This window comes from Lissotriton helveticus, chromosome 3_1, assembly GCF_964261635.1.
Source record: "Lissotriton helveticus chromosome 3_1, aLisHel1.1, whole genome shotgun sequence".
Classification (NCBI taxonomy): domain Eukaryota; kingdom Metazoa; phylum Chordata; class Amphibia; order Caudata; family Salamandridae; genus Lissotriton; species Lissotriton helveticus.
The window spans coordinates 415,667,175-415,685,419 of NC_136061.1; the positions used below are offsets into that span (position 1 = coordinate 415,667,175).

Here is an 18,245-nt window from a genome sequence, read left to right on the forward strand (position 1 = left end):
GTTATGAGAAGGCTGTGCGTGCAGATCAAATACCATTTATTCAATGACTGGCTGCTATTCATTCTCTGCTTTGCAAGCGAAATTTATAGGAAATAATTCACTTAGGAAGAGTGACTATTTTGGGGTTAGGCATGTTGCTTCCCCTTTTTGGATGCAAACAAATAACATTAACTGTTTCTTTTTAACTACATTGTACTGACAAATATATTCTTTAAAACAGCTTATTGGTCGCGGCCGATATGGAGCAGTGTATAAAGGATCTTTGGACGAGCGCCCTGTAGCTGTGAAAGTGTTTTCTTATAGCAACCGCCAGAACTTCATCAATGAAAGAAATATATACCGAACCCCATTGATGGACCATGGCAACATTGCCCATTTTATTGTAGGAGACGAGAGACTTACTGCTGATGGACGTATGGAATATTTATTAGTCATGGAGTACTATCCAATTGTAAGTGTTTCAATTCATATGTAACACGTTTTTAGTTGGAATCCAGGCAGAGTAAATCAGTTTGTAATAAATGGCTTCAGGGATTAGGGCAAACAATGCGTGATTTGAAATTCTGATAGACCCAGAGGTCTTGTGAAGCCAAACTGCGGCATATTTTAACTGTCTAAGTTTCCATGGCAGATGTTTATTTTCATTTATTTGGACTAACAAGCAATTCATTTCTGTGCCTTATTCAAATACCAATATCCTTACTTTACAGTAATTGATTGAGTTAGTCATTCACATCATATTTTTATATAGTGCTAAAACTTGGATGGAATTATGGCAGGCATGCATACAGGGTGTTTATCAGTGATTTATTAATACAGCATCCGGTTCTGTGCCACACACATATTTAGATGTAGTAGGATCAGCTGGTAGGTGGTCGGGTGGATGCCAACTTCCTTTGACCCATTCTGGAGCGAGGAATATGTTGAAGAAAACCTTAACAATGTTTCTGTGGAATGCTAGCAAATTTCCCTTTCTGTAAAGAAGAGTAGAACTTAAGTATGTATTACATTAACACAGCATCTGCAACATTTCACCCTGGCTACCAGTAGCCTTGTTTTGAAGGTAGGATGTGTACATGTTTTGAAGGAATTGCAAATGTTTGTGGTGTCATTAATAAGGTTATTAATTATTAGTGATGCCTAGGATGCGCTTAATGTGTAGTGCTTCGCTAGACTTGCCAAACAGAAATTACAGAATGTGCAGTAGCTGGTCAGGCTTGACAATAGGGTCCGGTCCGCCCCGCCAGCACACCATACTGACATTATATGAGATAGCAATTATTGTCATAAAATGTTTATATTGAATACCTATTGTCGGATCCCGCTCTAAGGTGGGAGGTACAGGGCAGACGGGCTTCTGGGCCCCAACTATGAGGTTAGTTTGTCACTGGTGTCCTGGACTCCATCTTGCTATTGCAATGCAAACTAGTTACAACCCCTTTGCACGTGACTATCATGGTAGCATGAGTGAGTGGGTACAAGCTTCTCAGGCAGATAGCATGGGTGTCTTGAGCTCAGCTCTAAGCAGTCAGTCAAGTGACACAAATCTTTAGTGTCCAGCCCATGACTTGTCTTTTTAATAAAAACAAAAATGCTTTTCTCACGCACCTGTACTAAACAATCACACTTATATACTCAGAGTGAGCCTTTATTGGGGCTCCACATCTGCTGAATTCTGCCCAGGTGACCTCTATTCGGCTGGCCCCACCCTTGCAGTCGTTTAAAAGCATGAATCAACATCAGGTACAGTCTGAAGTCTTCCCCACATGATAAATTAATACTCAGTTCACAGTTTTTTCAGTTCTTACCTGCCGGTATAATAGCAGGCAGTTGAAGATCTTTCCTCATTCCTTCAGAGCAGGTCTGTTAGCCCCTCCACACACTTGTAGGCGATGACTGTAAACAGCAAAGATAATCCTAGGCCAGCTGCGTAGCTTCAGAAGAAGTGTTTTGGGTGTGATAACGCCCAAATACATGCATTCTTTCGCTTGTTAGTTGGGTCTGAGGGCCCTGAGTCAAGTCTGCTGTCTCTGTTTCGGTTTATCTCTTTGTGCTCCAAGAATAAAAGACAAAACCGTGACATTTGATGTCATACAGATGAGGGAGAGACTGGCCAACATATATATTTGGTGGCTGAATTTCAAAACGTGAAGCCAGATAACCTGGAATCAATCCTATATTCCCTACTTGTCCGAATTGTGTAATCCTAGGCAAACGTTTTATATCACAGAGCCTACTTTTTCGTTATCATCACATATGAAAGCATTTTTAAATACATGCATTCAGCATTTGTGCCGTACACCACCTCTTATATTTGATTTAATAGACTATAATGTTGCTCCATTTATAATAATGTAGGCCATGTTTAGGTTTCACATGACTTCTGACTTGCCATATAGTTCACTAATGGATTTGCCGCTGGGGTGTGATCCATAATATTTCAAAGTTCATGTTTAAAAGCTATAACTTTTATTAAATGTCTGTCTATGCAGCGATATAATCTGATGCACTAAGGCGATAAGCTTCCACATATTATAAAAATACACTATTTTGAAGAGACTGTATCATGTTTTTTTATTATGTTTGTTGCACGGTATACATGCCAATCGTTTCTATGGCTTGGCTCCTGCTCTGAGCTTTAGAGCCAAGCTAGACCCTAGACTCAGATCATCCTATTCATTTGCTTATGGGTCCACCTCTATTTGCAACTCAGACATAGTACATGGAGCCATCAGTCACTTGATTAAATGATCTAAAAAAGGTGAGAACTAGAAACATGGAGCACTGCCTACATGCACCGATTTGACAACTCTACCATCAATGCTCCTCGTAGTAGAGCTGAAGAAGAGTGTGTGCGATTAAAATACATTTAAAGTATGGGCAGAGACACCAGTCTGATGTGTCGTACTTGACTGTAGTCATGAGTTCCCAGGGAGAACACCAGGCCCAGGTGGGAATGGCAGTGGCACAGCTTCAGGGAGTCGGGGTGGGAAGTGTTAGGCTTGTGACACCCCTTGACCCCCCCCCCCCCCCCCCCTGCATGCATTCTTGGCTTGGTAGTTGTGCCTGGGGCCCTGAGTTGGGTTTGCTTTTGCTATGTCGGTTTCTCTTGTCTTCTCAATTCACTAAAGAATTTTAACTTGTTAAGTTTTGGAGCAGAGTCATTTGACTGATTTTAATTTTGACTGGTTTACCAAAAAAAGAAAAGAAAAATAGCGCCCATAAAAGTACTCCTTGAATGGGAGCAAATGTGCTACTTTTTGGAATTCACAAACATTGGCAGTAGTAGACTTGGAATGCTGCACCAGTCACATGTTTCCGGGCATACTAATGGCAATCAAATACCAAAAGGTAAAAAGCTTAAGGTAAAAAACTGGGTACCAGATCCTTCTTTGGTAGCTTTCTCGTCCATGAAGATGCCAAAAAAAGTATGGAGCAGAGAAGACGCACAAATTATACTAGTTTTACGACTTTATGCACCAGTCCTTAATCATCTTAAAATGAGGCAGTCCACATCGTTGTAAATAAAGGAGTATATATGTCTTTACATTGAAGCCACTTAATAGGTGGTTCTACAGCTCTACGCTACGTCACTAGGAGCTTGATGATTGGATCTCAGCCCATCCTGGAATGAGCTTGGCCAACTGACAGACACAAAGCACACGCACCGTGCATTCAGCATGCATCACACACACTCAACACTCTGATATTACTCATGTAGGCAAAGTCAAGGACTTGGAAAAGCAGGACATACATTAGTGTCTTCACTGATAACTGACGTTGCTTCCCCAGTCTTCATTATCTCATATCTCTAAGGACATAATTAATTCTGGTTTGAGGCGGAAATCCAGTTTGTTGACTTCTGTCGTTCACAAGAATGGTATTTTGTACTCTGGCGAGGAAGCAGGACAACAGAAAGACTATGTAACAGAACAGACATAATAAAACGTAGCCCAAACCTACAAATCTCAAGCCCAAAAGGCCAGTATAAACTCCCTGCTCCTCCCTCCAGAGCAAGGACTAACCCATGTTCAGTGGTTGCCATTTACCCTCTATCCCTTGTCAAACAAACCACCCACAACAATGGGAATCCATTATGCTTGTAAGTCATCCTCCCTCCTCCGTCCCTCAGCCCATCTAGAAATGCCTTCTATACTTCCACCCGAGAACATGTGCCAACATTTTTGAAAAAACAACTTCAGTTTCGCTGGAAAACCAATGGCGGCCATAACAGCCTTGTCAGCTCATCCTTTGTTTCCAAGAACCCGTTCTTATTTGTCAGAATATTGGAGCTCCGTTCGGTAAGAACAGAAAGTGTTTGCCCTTGTAGCACATGTTTTCTTGTGGATTGGCATAGCTGAAACCCTTTCAAAGGTCTCTGCTGAATTTAAGATCACCACAATAACTGTTCTGCCTACTTTAGGTGTCTCATGTTGATGTAATAAGGGAAATCTGTACACCTATACACTACAATCTACAAGACCTACAAATACAAGACCTTCTTCATTGTTACAGAAACTGACTCACCTGCTATAGAAAACAGCAACCCCAGTTTTCGTAGCTTGGTGCTTCTCTGCAGGTGCCTAGGGACTTAGACCTTGCATCCTTTTTTACAGTACTTGTTATTTACATGTTTGAAAACCATTGAGGTCCTTTATGGAGGATGTATTCTCGGGCTGCTGCGCTGCAGTTGCGGTGGTTTCATAACCAAACTTTCTGTCGCTTGCTCCAAGCTTAAAACATTACCATAAAGATCCTACACCGTCCCTTCCACTCATTTGACCCCTGCTTCTATGCTGGCAGGTTTCTATTCTAACTTATCATGCAGCACATTGATAGATTAGAGCAAGGTCAACTTCCTTGTTTAATCCTTTGGCTTCTAGAAGGCATCTGCTGTTTCTCTAGATCCTTCTACTGGCATCCAGCTTGGGGCTTCAACAAATTCTTCTTTATTTATCTTTCTTCCTGTAGATTGGATCAGTTTGCCCCTTGCTGACAGTATGTGTGAGCCCGTCATAAAGACAAATATTTTCTCAACAGTCATGCAAGTGGATGAGGTGAAAGCAGTTTCAAAACATAATTCTGTCTCCAGACAAATCACAATTGAAGCTGTGACAAAGGAATGAGAGGTTACAATACCCCATGAGTGATACCTGGTGGCTAATATCTGTTGAAGTTGGATCTCAAAGCCTCAGTGCTCTGGTTCCTGCCATCATGCTACCCAGCCATGCAGGAGTCTAATCTTTGCCCACAGTTAAGCCTAGGGGATGCAGCCTTCACTATGTTGCACCCCACTGGTGATACATCCCCACAAAAAGTAAGGGAACGCAGTGAGCTGGGCCTGCCCCAACTGGCACACCTCCTGCATATTGCACTCCCCAAAGCTCAGGCCAGGGGAGCAGCACTCTCCCAGCAGTATACATCCCCCACTCACTCAAGGATGCCAAACAGCAGGTCTGCTGCTTCTCATCTCAATAGCAACACTCCCAAGGTCTCCGTGTGTCCGTGGGAACAGCCAGTAAAGCAGTCAGTATCTAGACCCTCAAAGTCACAGCCATCTTAGTCCCAGGCAAACCCCACCTCTGATCCTCAATTTTCACTGCATGATTTGTGTTTTTCTCCATGCTAGACTTTATAAGCGATTGTTTGCCTTCTCGACTATTTATGTAAAGGTACCAAAGTTTAACACAGATCTGTGCTTTCCTAGAAACAGAGTGAAAATCCTGCATAATCTTCATACTACAATTCTAATGACTCTGGTAAAACCATGTCTGGAGGTTAAATCTTCCTCGACCGTGCAATCTGTACTTACTTAGAACAGACCTATCTCTAACCTGATTACTTCTAAACCTTCAGTTCATAAGTATAAAAGATCTGCAGATGAATGTTTCAGCAATGTGAGGATATTGCTTACTGTTCATCCTTTCTCCATCATCCTGAAGAAAGAAAATATCTAGTTTTGTCCGTCTTCTCTGACCATGGCTCACTCATGGAAATGTCAATAAATTAATCCTTGCCCTTCTGTTACACAAAGTAACGGCAAGTAAAATTTTGCAAACATTTTAGGAGAAAGCGGACCAATTTGCAGAGTTTCTTCACTGAGATTCAACAGGTCAACAGACAAATTATTCTTTTGAATCTCAGAAGGCACAGAACTGCCTTGAATTAGTTGTAGGACACACGAACCAGGGCAACGAATAGCTATTATTTAATATGTGGAGGCATATATGGATGCTAATCTACAATTCACTTGACCACAAATGCAAGGCCATTTTCATTAATTATGTTTAAGTCCCTAAGTGCTATTATTGTACTCATCTGTGCTCCGCAGGAGTGGACTTACCAGCCTTTCCAAGCTTTTAATGCCAGGTACGATTCTAAAAGAAAAAAAGTGCAAACGTAAATCCAAACCATGATCAGCTACTTGCCCAGCTATTTATTTTTTTTAAAACACAAGCTGAGAGGCAACTTTAAAGCAAACAATATACATCAGCCAAATACCATATATGCAGGATATGTACATTTAGGTGTTTTAAGAAGCCGCCTGAACATAAAGGCATCAGAAGAAGGCCAGTCCGGCCGAAATGCATCATGCCGATCTAATCAAATAAAGTGTTTCCTGGAATGTCCCCCGTGTGGCCTTCACTCTTTTCTTTGGGAGGAGGTGTCTGGATATATATATATATATATATATATATATATATATATCATCCTGACTTTAATATTTTCTTGCCCTCCATATCTAGTCCAGTTGTCTCCACAAACATGCACTTGCTGAGCCGACCACCCCACCTAGATTGGTCCCAGACCCAAGGAACGGATTATGTCAGCCCACAGGGGCTGAACCAATCTACTGCACAATGGGCACTGGCCCACTATGCAACCAGAACCACACCAGATCACGAGTTACACAAACAAACCTTACGACCCTAAGGGAGACATCATGATTAAATAGCGATATTATTTCCAATCAAGGGCAGGAATACAATAAAGTATAAATAGCACTTTTTGTAAATAACTCCACACTGCACAACTGTAAATATTGTAATTGCCAGAATGTTTGAACTTCCCCAAACATCAATTGTACCAGTGGTGGTATTATTATTTTTATTTTTACTTTTTATACCTTTCCTTGATCCTTTACATATGCCAATTTTGCAATTATAATGCGGAAATGAATCTATACCATAAAACGCATTTATGGTGTTTTTTGTAAAAATGGGGGGAAAAAAGACTTAAGGATTATGATTTGACATTTTGTTATGTAGCATACCTTTTCCATGACTGTTAAGTAGGGAAGTTTCCATGGCAACACACTCACGCCACAGGCAAGCCAATCACCTTAGCACACAAGTATAAATCACTTACTCACTCAGTGTCAAAATGTTGTGAGCAAGGCGGTTCTGCCGTCGAAACGCGTCAAGCTGATCGTTTTGAAATAAAAGCAACTTTTCTTTGATCGTGATCCCATGGTGTCAGCGCCTTATTCCGTACGGAAGTTTATTCCATTCAATAGGCTTTTGACGCGTTTCGGCGGAAGAACCGCCTTGATCACAACATCTGGCCACACTAGGAAAGGTGCATTATATACAAGTGGTTTTGCTCGGTAATGGTGTACGTGCGTTGTCATGGATACTCTTCCAGAAGACAAGGACGTAGAAGAGGTCTGCTCCATGACAGGTAATTAGTCATGGTAAGATCGAAAGTATTTTTTCTTTCTTTTTACATCATTGCATTATAATTGTGTTAAATATTTTAACATATAGATCATCTTTAGTTACCATCTAACATTTGAATTCCTTGCATTGTTTACAGATAGGCATACATTTGTTACTGGTGAAAGTCAATCTATTGGTGAATAAACAGTGAATCATGTGAGAATTGTGCACATATATACATTTGATTTTACACTAGACTTGAACAGTTAATTACAATAATGCCATACACCCATTGTAAGTTGTTGCCCAGAAATTTGCAATTTCCTTAAAAAACTCCAGTCATTTTAGTGTCTGTTTTCCCCTGTACCTGCTCATTTTCGTACGGGTTTATGTGACACCTGTCTGTGATATGTGCTTTCATGTTCTGCGTTTGCCGTCAGTGGGGTTGATGTCCGTCATGTTTCCCCAGTCCTGCTAAAATGTTTGCTTATTCAATTTTGACTGCAAAATCCAAATTGTTCATATGTTTCATACACAGTAATTTTTAAAAGCCTGACAGTCGAGGTGCCTCGGTGCTGCCCCAGTGGGCTTATATAACGCAGTTTTACCATGTGTTAGGGGTGGATTGCTCTGGATGTTTTCTGGGAAAATGTGGGCTGACAAACTCTTTGTTGGGTGGGCTTTGGAACGTGTAGGTTGTATGATTTGGGAAAGGGAAGGTGTTAGGTGTAAGTGGGTTACCAAGCAAGTGATGTGTAAAATAGTTTCATGAAAATGCGTGGGTTGGATGTGGGAGTGAATGGGTCAAGGAAAAGGAAGACGTAGTATGAGGTAAGCTTCTGCTGTGGTGTGCTTGTCTTGAATTCTTAGAAGTGCACACTCATTGCTTCATCTGCGTTAAGGCTGTTCGGTGCCTTGGAGTCTAGTAAGATGATGTACCTAGATTCAAGTCTCCTGAGGGCTAGTTGTCTGTTACTACCCCTGACATTTTTCTTCACACTGTCAATGACAACATTTTTCAGGTCTTCTGCTCTGCCGCCGTGGTGAGTGTTTATGTTGCGTGCTACTGGATACGTGTGATCGTCATTGGTGATCGCTCGCAGATGTTGTAGTATCCTAACATGGACCGGGTGTATTGTACTCTCTACATATTTTTTGTCACATGTGCATTGCAAGACATAAACTGCGAATTCTGTCTTGCACGTGAAATTTTCCCTTATGTCGAGTCGGGTTTTTCTGAGTGGCAGCTGTACCCTGTTGGTGTTTACACCATGCCTGCAGGCTTTCCACTTGGTGCATCTGTGAAAGCCATTTGTGCTTTTCAGCCAGATCATGCTTTTTTCTTTTTTGCGAGGCGTATTGGTCACCAACTCTTGTTTCATGGACTTTGCTCTCCTGAACGTGATTTGGGGTAGTCTGGTACAAGACGATCCTATCGTAGGATCGTTACGGACAATTGGCCAGTGTTTGTACAGGATTTTGCGTAGCTTTGTATGGTACGCATTATATCCTGTCATAAGCCTCGGGGTGTCACCTGACTGTTTAGTCACTGGTTGTTAGTTCTTTTTAAAGATGAGGTCTTCTCTGATTTTGGTAGAGCATTTCTGCTCTGCTTTTATCAGAGTTTTACTCTTATACCCTCTGTCCCTTAGCCTGTCAAAGAGCTTTTCTTTGGATGTGTCCAAGCTCTCTTTGGTGCTGCAGTTTCGCTTCATCCTGAGGCATTCCGCATAGGGAATACTCGAGATGAGGCTGCTAGGGTGGAAACTGTCAGCATGCAGAATCGTATTTCCAGATGTTGGTTTTCTGTATGTCTTAGATTGTATTTGGTTTTGGCTGACGTATAGTTCTAGGTCCAGGAAGACAATGGAGACTTTGCTGGTGGTGCAAGTGAACTGGAGGTTAAGTGTGTTCTGGTTAAGTTCAGCTGCAAAGTCCCTGGCGCTTTCCTCACTGCCTCGCCATAACAAAAAGATGTCAATGTAGCGACAATAAAGTGCCACATTTTCTGACATCTGTGTGCGGTGTGTCTTCATGAGTACTTGCTCCTCCCACCAGCCCATATGCAAATTAGCATAGCTGGGGGCGAAGCAAGTACCCATGGCTGTCCCCTGTGTCTGCTTGTAGAGGAGGTTATCAAACATGAATGTGTTGTTTTCTAAACACCACTCAGTCATTTGTAGTAACATAGATGTGTGTTGGTAAAACCCAATATCTCGTTTACCCAGAAAATGTTTCATAGCATTCAAACCATCCCTGTGCCTGATGCTCGTGTAGAGGCTCTGAACGTCTAGGGTGACAAACACATAATCATTGTACCAATTAGGGTCATATATCTTCCCCAGGAAATCCCCACTGTCTTTAATGTAGGCCGGTAGACTTTGCACATGTGGCTGGAGAAAGAAGTCTATAAATTTGCTTGTGTTTTCAAATAGTCTGCCGATATTATCGGTCTTCCAGGTGGGCATTGATCATTCTTGTGTATTTTCGGTATCAGGTAGAGTTGGGGTATTGCCGGAGAGTTATTTTTAGGAAATAAAATTCCTGTTTGCAAATTAGTCCTGTTGATTTCCAATCATATAAGCTTTTGTGATACCGTTCTTGTATGCTGAGAATATTTGTGGCACTTATTCTCACATAGCAATTTCTATCTGCCAACTGGGATTTTGCTTCTTTGTTATACATTTCAAGCGTCCATAGGACCACATTTCCTCCTTTGTCTGACCAGCGTATCATGATGTCATTGCGGTCTTTGATTTTCTTCTTCACAGTGTCATATTCCGTTCTCTGATTGTGCCTCATTTTGGTGAACTTGTTACTACTTTCCACTGATAGCTCTTTTAAGTCCTTGATTACTTTGTCTGAGAAGACATCGATATTGTCTTTGGGCATCAGTGGGCAGAAGACTGATCTTGGTCTAAAATTACTTTGTTCTGTCATTTGGATGTTTATACCTGCATGTGCCGCCGCCTCTCCTGTGCTCATTAGATTCATTCCATCATCATCATCTAGTTCAGCTACTTCCTTAATGAACTGCATGTCAGCCACATTCCAATTGTTTGAACCACTGTCTGTTGATTCACCTATGTTCGAGCTACTAGCTTTGTCACGTGTATTAAAAAAGTACTTTCGTAATTTGAGTTTTCTTACAAATTGGTGCAAGTCTATACGTGTCTGGGTATAATCAAAGTTAGTTATTTTGCAATATGACAGGCCTAATTGAAGTGTCTCTTCTTCTTTGGTTGTCAATGCCATGTCTGATAGATTGAATACTGTGTTTTTGTTTGCAGTTGTGTCATTCATTGTCGTTTGTTCTTTCTGTATGTTTGCTTTCCAGGTTTTTGGTTTGCGTTTGCCCCATCTCCTGTCTTTCCACCTTCTGGTCTTGGATTTGGCGGCGTGTTTGGATTCCGATCTTTTCGCGGTACCCTTGGCCTGAGGCTCATCATACGGTCCTCCCGTAAAAAAGCAAATTCTTCCATGGGTGTAAGAACTTTCCGTGTTTGGCTTGTATTGCCTGTACTACCAGGGTCAGATTCGGCATCAGTGCTTACATCGGATTCGCTTGGCTCATTGTTCTCTTGTGGCCCGCTACCTGCTGTCGATAATTGTTGACGGCAGATATTATCAAATTTGCGTGCAAACATGTCTATTCTGCCATCTAGGTAATCGTTCCTCTCGCGCTGAAATTTGTGCGCCTTTCGTTCTTTTATTGTTTGCTCGTATCTGAAGATCCTGTTTTTTACATCCGTGAGGCCTTTTGTGACCTCGTCCTGGTTTTCGGCATTTTCAAGTTCTTTTCGAATTTCTTCCAATTTAGCCAAAATTTCCTCACGATCAGAAGTGGCATATTTGATTAGGATGTGCAACATATTTCGCGATGATTGTGCACTGTTGTCAACCCAGTCTTGCAGCATTGCTGGGTCTGGGTTCTCATGTGGGCGCTACAAGTATTCTCAGACCTCTTGGAACTCGGCCCACTTCCAGATATCTGCTTAGTGCGGTACTTTCTCACCATTTGGAAACCTCTTGTCGTCTAAGTCTCTCAAATTCTTTAAGTGGTTTTTTCACGTCCTTGCCCTGTGCTTGTTGTTGAGCCAGGATATATATATATTCCAAAACAAATCAGCATCCGTTGCGATGTTGAAACAAGGAAAGCACTCTGCTCTCCGGTTACAAAAAGTGTTTATTGCAGACCCCCTACTCCTCCAACATATATATATATATATATATATATATATATCTTGCAAAAAGATTAATCGAGAGGTGATTTCCTTGGTTTATGCTGGTCTTTATTCTAACATCATTTTATAGTTGAGGAAAGAACTTTTAGCGCAGCCAATGCGTTTCCCCCCAGTTATGAGCTTTTTCAGGACTGCAAATATATACAAACCTGACGTGCATTACTTATTGATTATAACAATATTATTAACATTACATCTATATACACATATATACACTGTGAGACTCCTAATTAAAAAATGTGATATACATTACAATGCATTATTTGTCTATCTCATTTTCTTTTTTTAGTTTTTGTTCTTTTTTGTTAATTTTATGTAAAACTTTTATACAATGCGCTTTTTTGGGGGGGGGAATATAAACAGCAGGGATAAAGAAACAATCAATTGATAGAGCATCATCTCATGACTCGATTTCCAGACAATTTCACAAGCAAGTGAAGTGGAATGGAAGTTTTAATAATCAAATTAGTATAATATTTTACCAGAGACAAGAATGGAAATTTTATTCTCAAAATGTTCTATTTTTTCGAGAATGAATACACATACCCTCACCCCCAAACCACCATATATGATGTGTTGGGTTGTCTTATCCAGGGCTATGTATCTAGTGTGACTTCATGTTTTTCTAAAATCTTTACTGCCCTTTTACACATGTGACAATGTCATCAGATAAATTTGTACAATCAATGGTTCAAATTGGTGGCGAACCATTTTGAGGGGGGCAATATTTGGTTTGTGCTATAAACGGGCCCCCTAGCCGCCATTACGTACTTGCCCAACTACTACGAACTGCATTTTCTCAAAGTAGTGTGGCTAACTTCTTTGATTTTGAAGCATATGTTCAGCGACCCCTGACCCCACCAGGTAAGTCGCTCCCCTCCGCACATCACCGCCTGTGTCTCCCTGCCCCAGCTGCCGCTGCTGAGGAAGTTCAAGGCCCTCCACCACCCGCAGGCTACCACCTGCGCCTCATCCCTGGTGGCCTGTGGTAGGCCATAGGTAGGTTTGTTCATCCTCCGCTTTATTGCTTTTATTGTATTGCCTGTATTTTCATTGTTGTGTCTGTGACTCCTGTTGTCTGTCTTCCCCCGCTGCCTGTACGTGGTCCGTGCCCCTTTTTCTTACCTCTGTTCCCTTCACTGTCCCCGTGCTCTCTCTGCCCGGTCTTTCCTTCTGTACCCCTCGCTGCCCCAGTGTCTCTGCCCGGTTTTCCCTTCTGTTCCCCTTGCTACCCCGTGTCTTGGCCTGGTTTTCCCTTCTGTTCCCCTTGCTGCACCCGTGCCTCTTTGCCCATTCTGCCTTCTGCTCTTAGCTGCCCCTGTATTTCTTTGTTCTGTATTTTGCCTCTGTGCCACTTGTTTTTCCGGTATTTCTGTACCGTTTTGCCTTCTGTGCCGTTTTGCCTTCTGTGCCACTCGTTTTTCTGCCCCTTTTGCGCCACTCGTTTTTTCCCTCGTTTTTGTGCCCCTTTTGCCTTCTGTTCCACTCGTTTTTTGTGCCCTTCTGTCCTCCGTTCCACTCGTTTTTGTGCCCTTCTGTCCTCCGTTCCACTCGTTTTTTGTGCCCTTTTGCCTTCTGTGCCACTCGTTTTTCCCTCGTTTTTTGTGCCCTTCTGCCCTCTGTGCCACTCGTTTTTCCCTCGTTTCTGTGCCCCTTTTGCCTTCTGTTCCACTCATTTTTTGTGCCCTTTTGCCTTTGGTGCCACAAGATATGAAGGCCATCGCCGATAGGATAAAGACCAGCCGTCTGAAGCTGAACTCGGACAAGACGGAGGTCCTCATCCTCTGCTCCAACCCTTCAACCTGGGACGACTCCTGGTGGCTGACGGCACTGGGGGCAGCCCCGACACCCACCGGCCACGCACGCAACCTGGGAATCATCCTCGACTCAACGCTCTCAATGACAAAGCAAGTCAACCTCGTCTCCTCTTCCTGCTTCAACATCCTCCATATGCCCCACAAGATCTACAGATGGATTCCGACAGATACAAGAAAGACAGTCACCCAGGCCCTCATCAGCAGCAGACTCGACTACCGAAACGTTCTCTACGCGGGAGCCCCGACCAAGCTCATCAAACGACTACAACGCATTCCAAGCGCCCAGGCACGACTGATCCTCGACATACCATGCCACGGCCACATCACCCCCCACCTGAGAAACCTGCACTGGCTCTCCGCCAACAAGAGGATATCCTTCAAGCTCCTCACCCACGCACACAAGGCACTCCACAAGACCGGCCCAGCCTACCTCAACAGACGGCTCTCCTTCTACATCCCCAACCGCCAGCTACGCTCCGCCGACCTCTCACTCGCCACTGTCCCGTGCATCCGAAGAACAACCACCGGTGGAAGATCCTTCTCCCACCTCGCCGCCAAGACATGGAGCACCCTCCCACTAAGCCTACGACAGACCCAAGACCTCCTGACCTTCAGGAGGATACTCGAGACCTGGCTGTTCGATCAGTAGCGCGCCCCCTCCCAGGGCCTTGAGACCCTTGCGGGTATGTAGTGCGCTTTACAAATGATTGGTTAACTGATTGATTGAGTCTGAGGAAGAATTTTGTCCTATCATTATTAGCAGTTGTTCATTATTGAAGGCACATGCCTGTTCGACAACATCAGAGATACTTATTGACTGAACCTTCCTTCCGTCTCTCCTTTGTGTCCTTCAAGAAGAGAATCAATACAATCTCATGGGAGCAGTTAAAATTATATTAGCAAACAAAGACGGACTGAGATTTTAACTGCTTTTTTCCTGTCCCCAAGAGTATCAGTGGAATCAAACTGATCCTCAGATTTTCAGAACTGAACATGTTCTTGTAATGGGATCTTTGTACATGATCTTGGAGGCATGCACATGGAAGACTTGACTGCATCCAAGATGCATTCCACTTTCCAGTCTTGGAAAAGCATTTTCAGTAGTTGAGATTTGCAATTGGAGTTGCACAATCCCAATACATATTGATTCCTTTCCTTTTCCAAATGTTTCTGAAGGGCTTACATTAGTGATGGTGTAGTTATTAAATTGAACGTGTCATCATCTAATGATATTTTTAGATGTCAGCATTTAATGAATGTTGAATCATCTTTAACATAAGATAATGGTATACTTTGAGTTTTATTTATATTATATTACTGTGCAAACTGCTTTAATTCTCACCCACTTTTTCTCGCACTGCGGTGCTGGCATAGTCCACTAAGAAAAGATACAAAGAATGTATTTAATCAGCTTCTAAAGACTATCCCAGTCTCCAAATATATCGTTTTACCACATCTGTATGTTTGTAAGCAGTATGCTGACCAAATATTCTGTGATTAAAGACCGTTGCCTACACCAAATAAAAATGTTAGTTGACATTGTTTGAAAGATTTTTGGCAAGTATGAATGAGGCCTTAGTGTTTGTTGGCACACAATCCACGTTAGACTTCATCTTTGTTAGTACAGCCACCCAAAAGCTCCATAAATACAAGAAACTAGGTGATGAAGGACTGTCCTACGACATTTTTATGATGATCGAATATACCAAAGAGATGAAGTATTCATTAACGCACATCATGATCACAGCCTCCATTTTCAGTATGTTTGATGTAAGTGAAACAGAACTGTTCTCCCATGTTCAAAAGGCCGACCTAGAGCATTATCATCCTCTCTTTTTAGTCATGTCCTAGAAGAATGCATGTGCTATTTTTAAGTGGTCTGTCACAGCCTCTCCTGCAGGACCTATGTCCTTATTTTGTATGATTACTTTAGATCTTGAAGGCCGAGCTACTGCAATAGAGTTGATTAACAAAGCTCATATTTGCGAACGCCGCAAAGAGAACTAAATTCCAAATAAATGTAAAAGGGCTCGCCCTTATGTCTGGGAACCTGGGTTTTCTATAGAACAGATAAATATTGGTTCTCGAGGAATCATTGCTCATGATCAAAGTTTCTACTGTTTGCCAGTACAAGGTATTTGGTATACTCTGTACCTACGTCCTTTTAAGGCAACATTTATCTTTCAAAATAGTTTGTCCACACCTATTACAGTTGGAACATATTGTGAGTAGATTACCTAGAAGGCCAAATTGGTATTTGTTTAGGTATTAGCATTATGTCTACATATATTTCATGTCTATATACATTATATAGCTAATTATGATGTTGCCGTTGTACAACATCTCAGTGCACAGGTGTGGGTGTGTGAATATATGCAGGTAGGTTTCATGCAAACACAGTCAAAGCTAAATCTAGTTCAGATACAGAGCAAAGGACTGTAGTTGTCCATCAGACTCTTTCCCGTGTGCTTTTCTACATTCAGCCTCATGGGTTTACAATGTTGACGTTTCGACCCTTATGGTGCTCATGCATGTCTCATCAACACAAATTTGTCGTCGGGCTACACCCTACATTTGAAAACAAGAAAGCTTGCTTAGGCCTGTCACCCGCTGTTAGGAAATAACTGTTCAGCCAAGCGCCAATAACCTAGAAAAATGCTTAATAAAACCCATTAGTCTTCTGGGTGACATATCCTTTCCAGATGGAGGTTGGGTTGTGGTGAAGACAAAAGTCTGCCAAAGTGGGCCATAATTGTTTTTTTTTTAACCTTTATTTATAATTTTTCAAGACATAGACAGTTATTGACATTCTCATAGTTCATCATGTGCATCTTAGGTAACATTGGGTCGTGATAGCATGTCCATTCTGGCTTCTTACATCAGTTGCAGGTATCGCCTCTCGCCTGTCTTATTCATGTGCAATAACAGCAGTTCCCACCATTCAATACATCAATGTTATACATAGCAACAGGGATATGTAGGTAGAGAAAAACACAAGGCAGCTCCCTCCACAAGACGTCCTGGTGAAGAGACCATCAGGCATCCCCAACTTTACAATTAGTTGTGCATCTCAGCCATGGATCCGCCAGCCATTAGTAATTTCCATTCTATTAGACCTACAGCCATAAGACTACTCCGATCCCACCCCTCCAACCAGTGCTTGTCCAGCATCCTGTGATGATGTTTATGAGCTCCTATCTGCCCTCCGTATAAGGTAAGCTTGAAGCGGCCCCCATATGTCTCGGGGTCTAGAGGCCACCGGATGTGTCTCAGCATGAACAGTGTTCTGCTCTTGACAATACATAACATCACTTAGCCATGCCTTAAACTTTGGTGCCCTCCCCCTGCCCCAGCGACATGCCAATCGTCGTTTAGCTAGTAGCAATGCAATATCTAAAATCTTCCTGCAGTGTTTGGGTACATGCGCAGTATATCCCAACAGTAGAGTCAGGGGATCCCTCTCTAGTGTGATTTCAAGCATATTCTCAAGGTCGGCGTGTACCTGCGTCCAATACTCCCAAGCTCCCGGGCACTCCCACGCTAAGTGTAGGAATCCCGCTCCAGCACTCCTGCATCTTTCGCATCTATCATTGTCTGATAGTTGAAATCTATATTTTTTAGCGGGCGTGTAGTAAAGTCGCTGTAAAAATCTGTGATGGATAATTTTGAATCTGCAGCTAGCTGAAATATGTTCTGTGACCCTACAACAATATGTCCATTGGTCGTCTAAAAGTTCCCTTCCTAAATCTTCCCTCCAGTGCCTACGGGCAGAACCCTCAACCCATTGTCGATTTGCTCTGAAACTGCCATATAGACCGGACACCAGATGCTTTCCATCAGGTGAGCTTAGCAGGAGATGCAATGATCTAATGTTTCCGGTTTCCTAGGGAAGTCAGGCAGGACCACCCTCATCCCCTGCCTCACCCGTACATACAAAAAAAACTCCGAAGGTGTGGGTCGTACATCCCTGAATAAAACATCCATGGACCGAAATAGTCCTCCCGAAAACAGGTCACCCCATGTGGCCATATTAAGTCTCCTGCATAGTGCATGAAAGCCCGTTTCCTGCAATAATACCAATTGCGGGTGATGGGTGAGATGTAGCCGCGGAGAATATAATAGCGTGACCTGTAGAATATTCGCCATGCGCCGCCATGCATCTATCGTACAAGTCACCGTTGTAGGCGGCGTCTCTAGGGCTCCAACAGGTACATGTATGAGCCCGTTTAATGGAAGGGGGTGCGCCAGCCAGTCCTCATTTGCCAGCTGGGGCATAAATGGCGTGGGCCCCATCCAGTGATAGGCATAATATGCCTGCGCACTGAGATAATAGTCGGGAATATCATAACCCGCCTTTATCATAGGGCTGCGTAATGACCGACCATTTAAGCCGTGGTTGTTTACCAACCCACAATAGTCAGGTCAGTTCCGTCCGCAGAGTTAAAAAAAAAAAAAAAGGCACCAGGGTATTAGGGAATATTTAGAAAAAGGTATAAAAATTGAGGGAGAATTATCATTTTAATTAG

General features: G+C 42.6%; 1 protein-coding gene across 4 annotated transcripts in view; it reads left to right on the plus strand.

Annotated features, from left to right (window-relative positions):
* Window positions 1–18,245, plus strand: part of BMPR2 (bone morphogenetic protein receptor type 2) — a 546,503-nt gene that overhangs the window by 406,129 nt on the left and 122,129 nt on the right. For all 4 annotated transcript variants that reach the window (XM_078680234.1, XM_078680236.1, XM_078680235.1 and 1 more), the window contains exon 6: window positions 221–451. In XM_078680234.1, coding sequence (XP_078536360.1) covers window positions 221–451 — 231 coding nt within the window. The remainder of the gene's footprint in view (window positions 1–220; window positions 452–18,245) is intronic.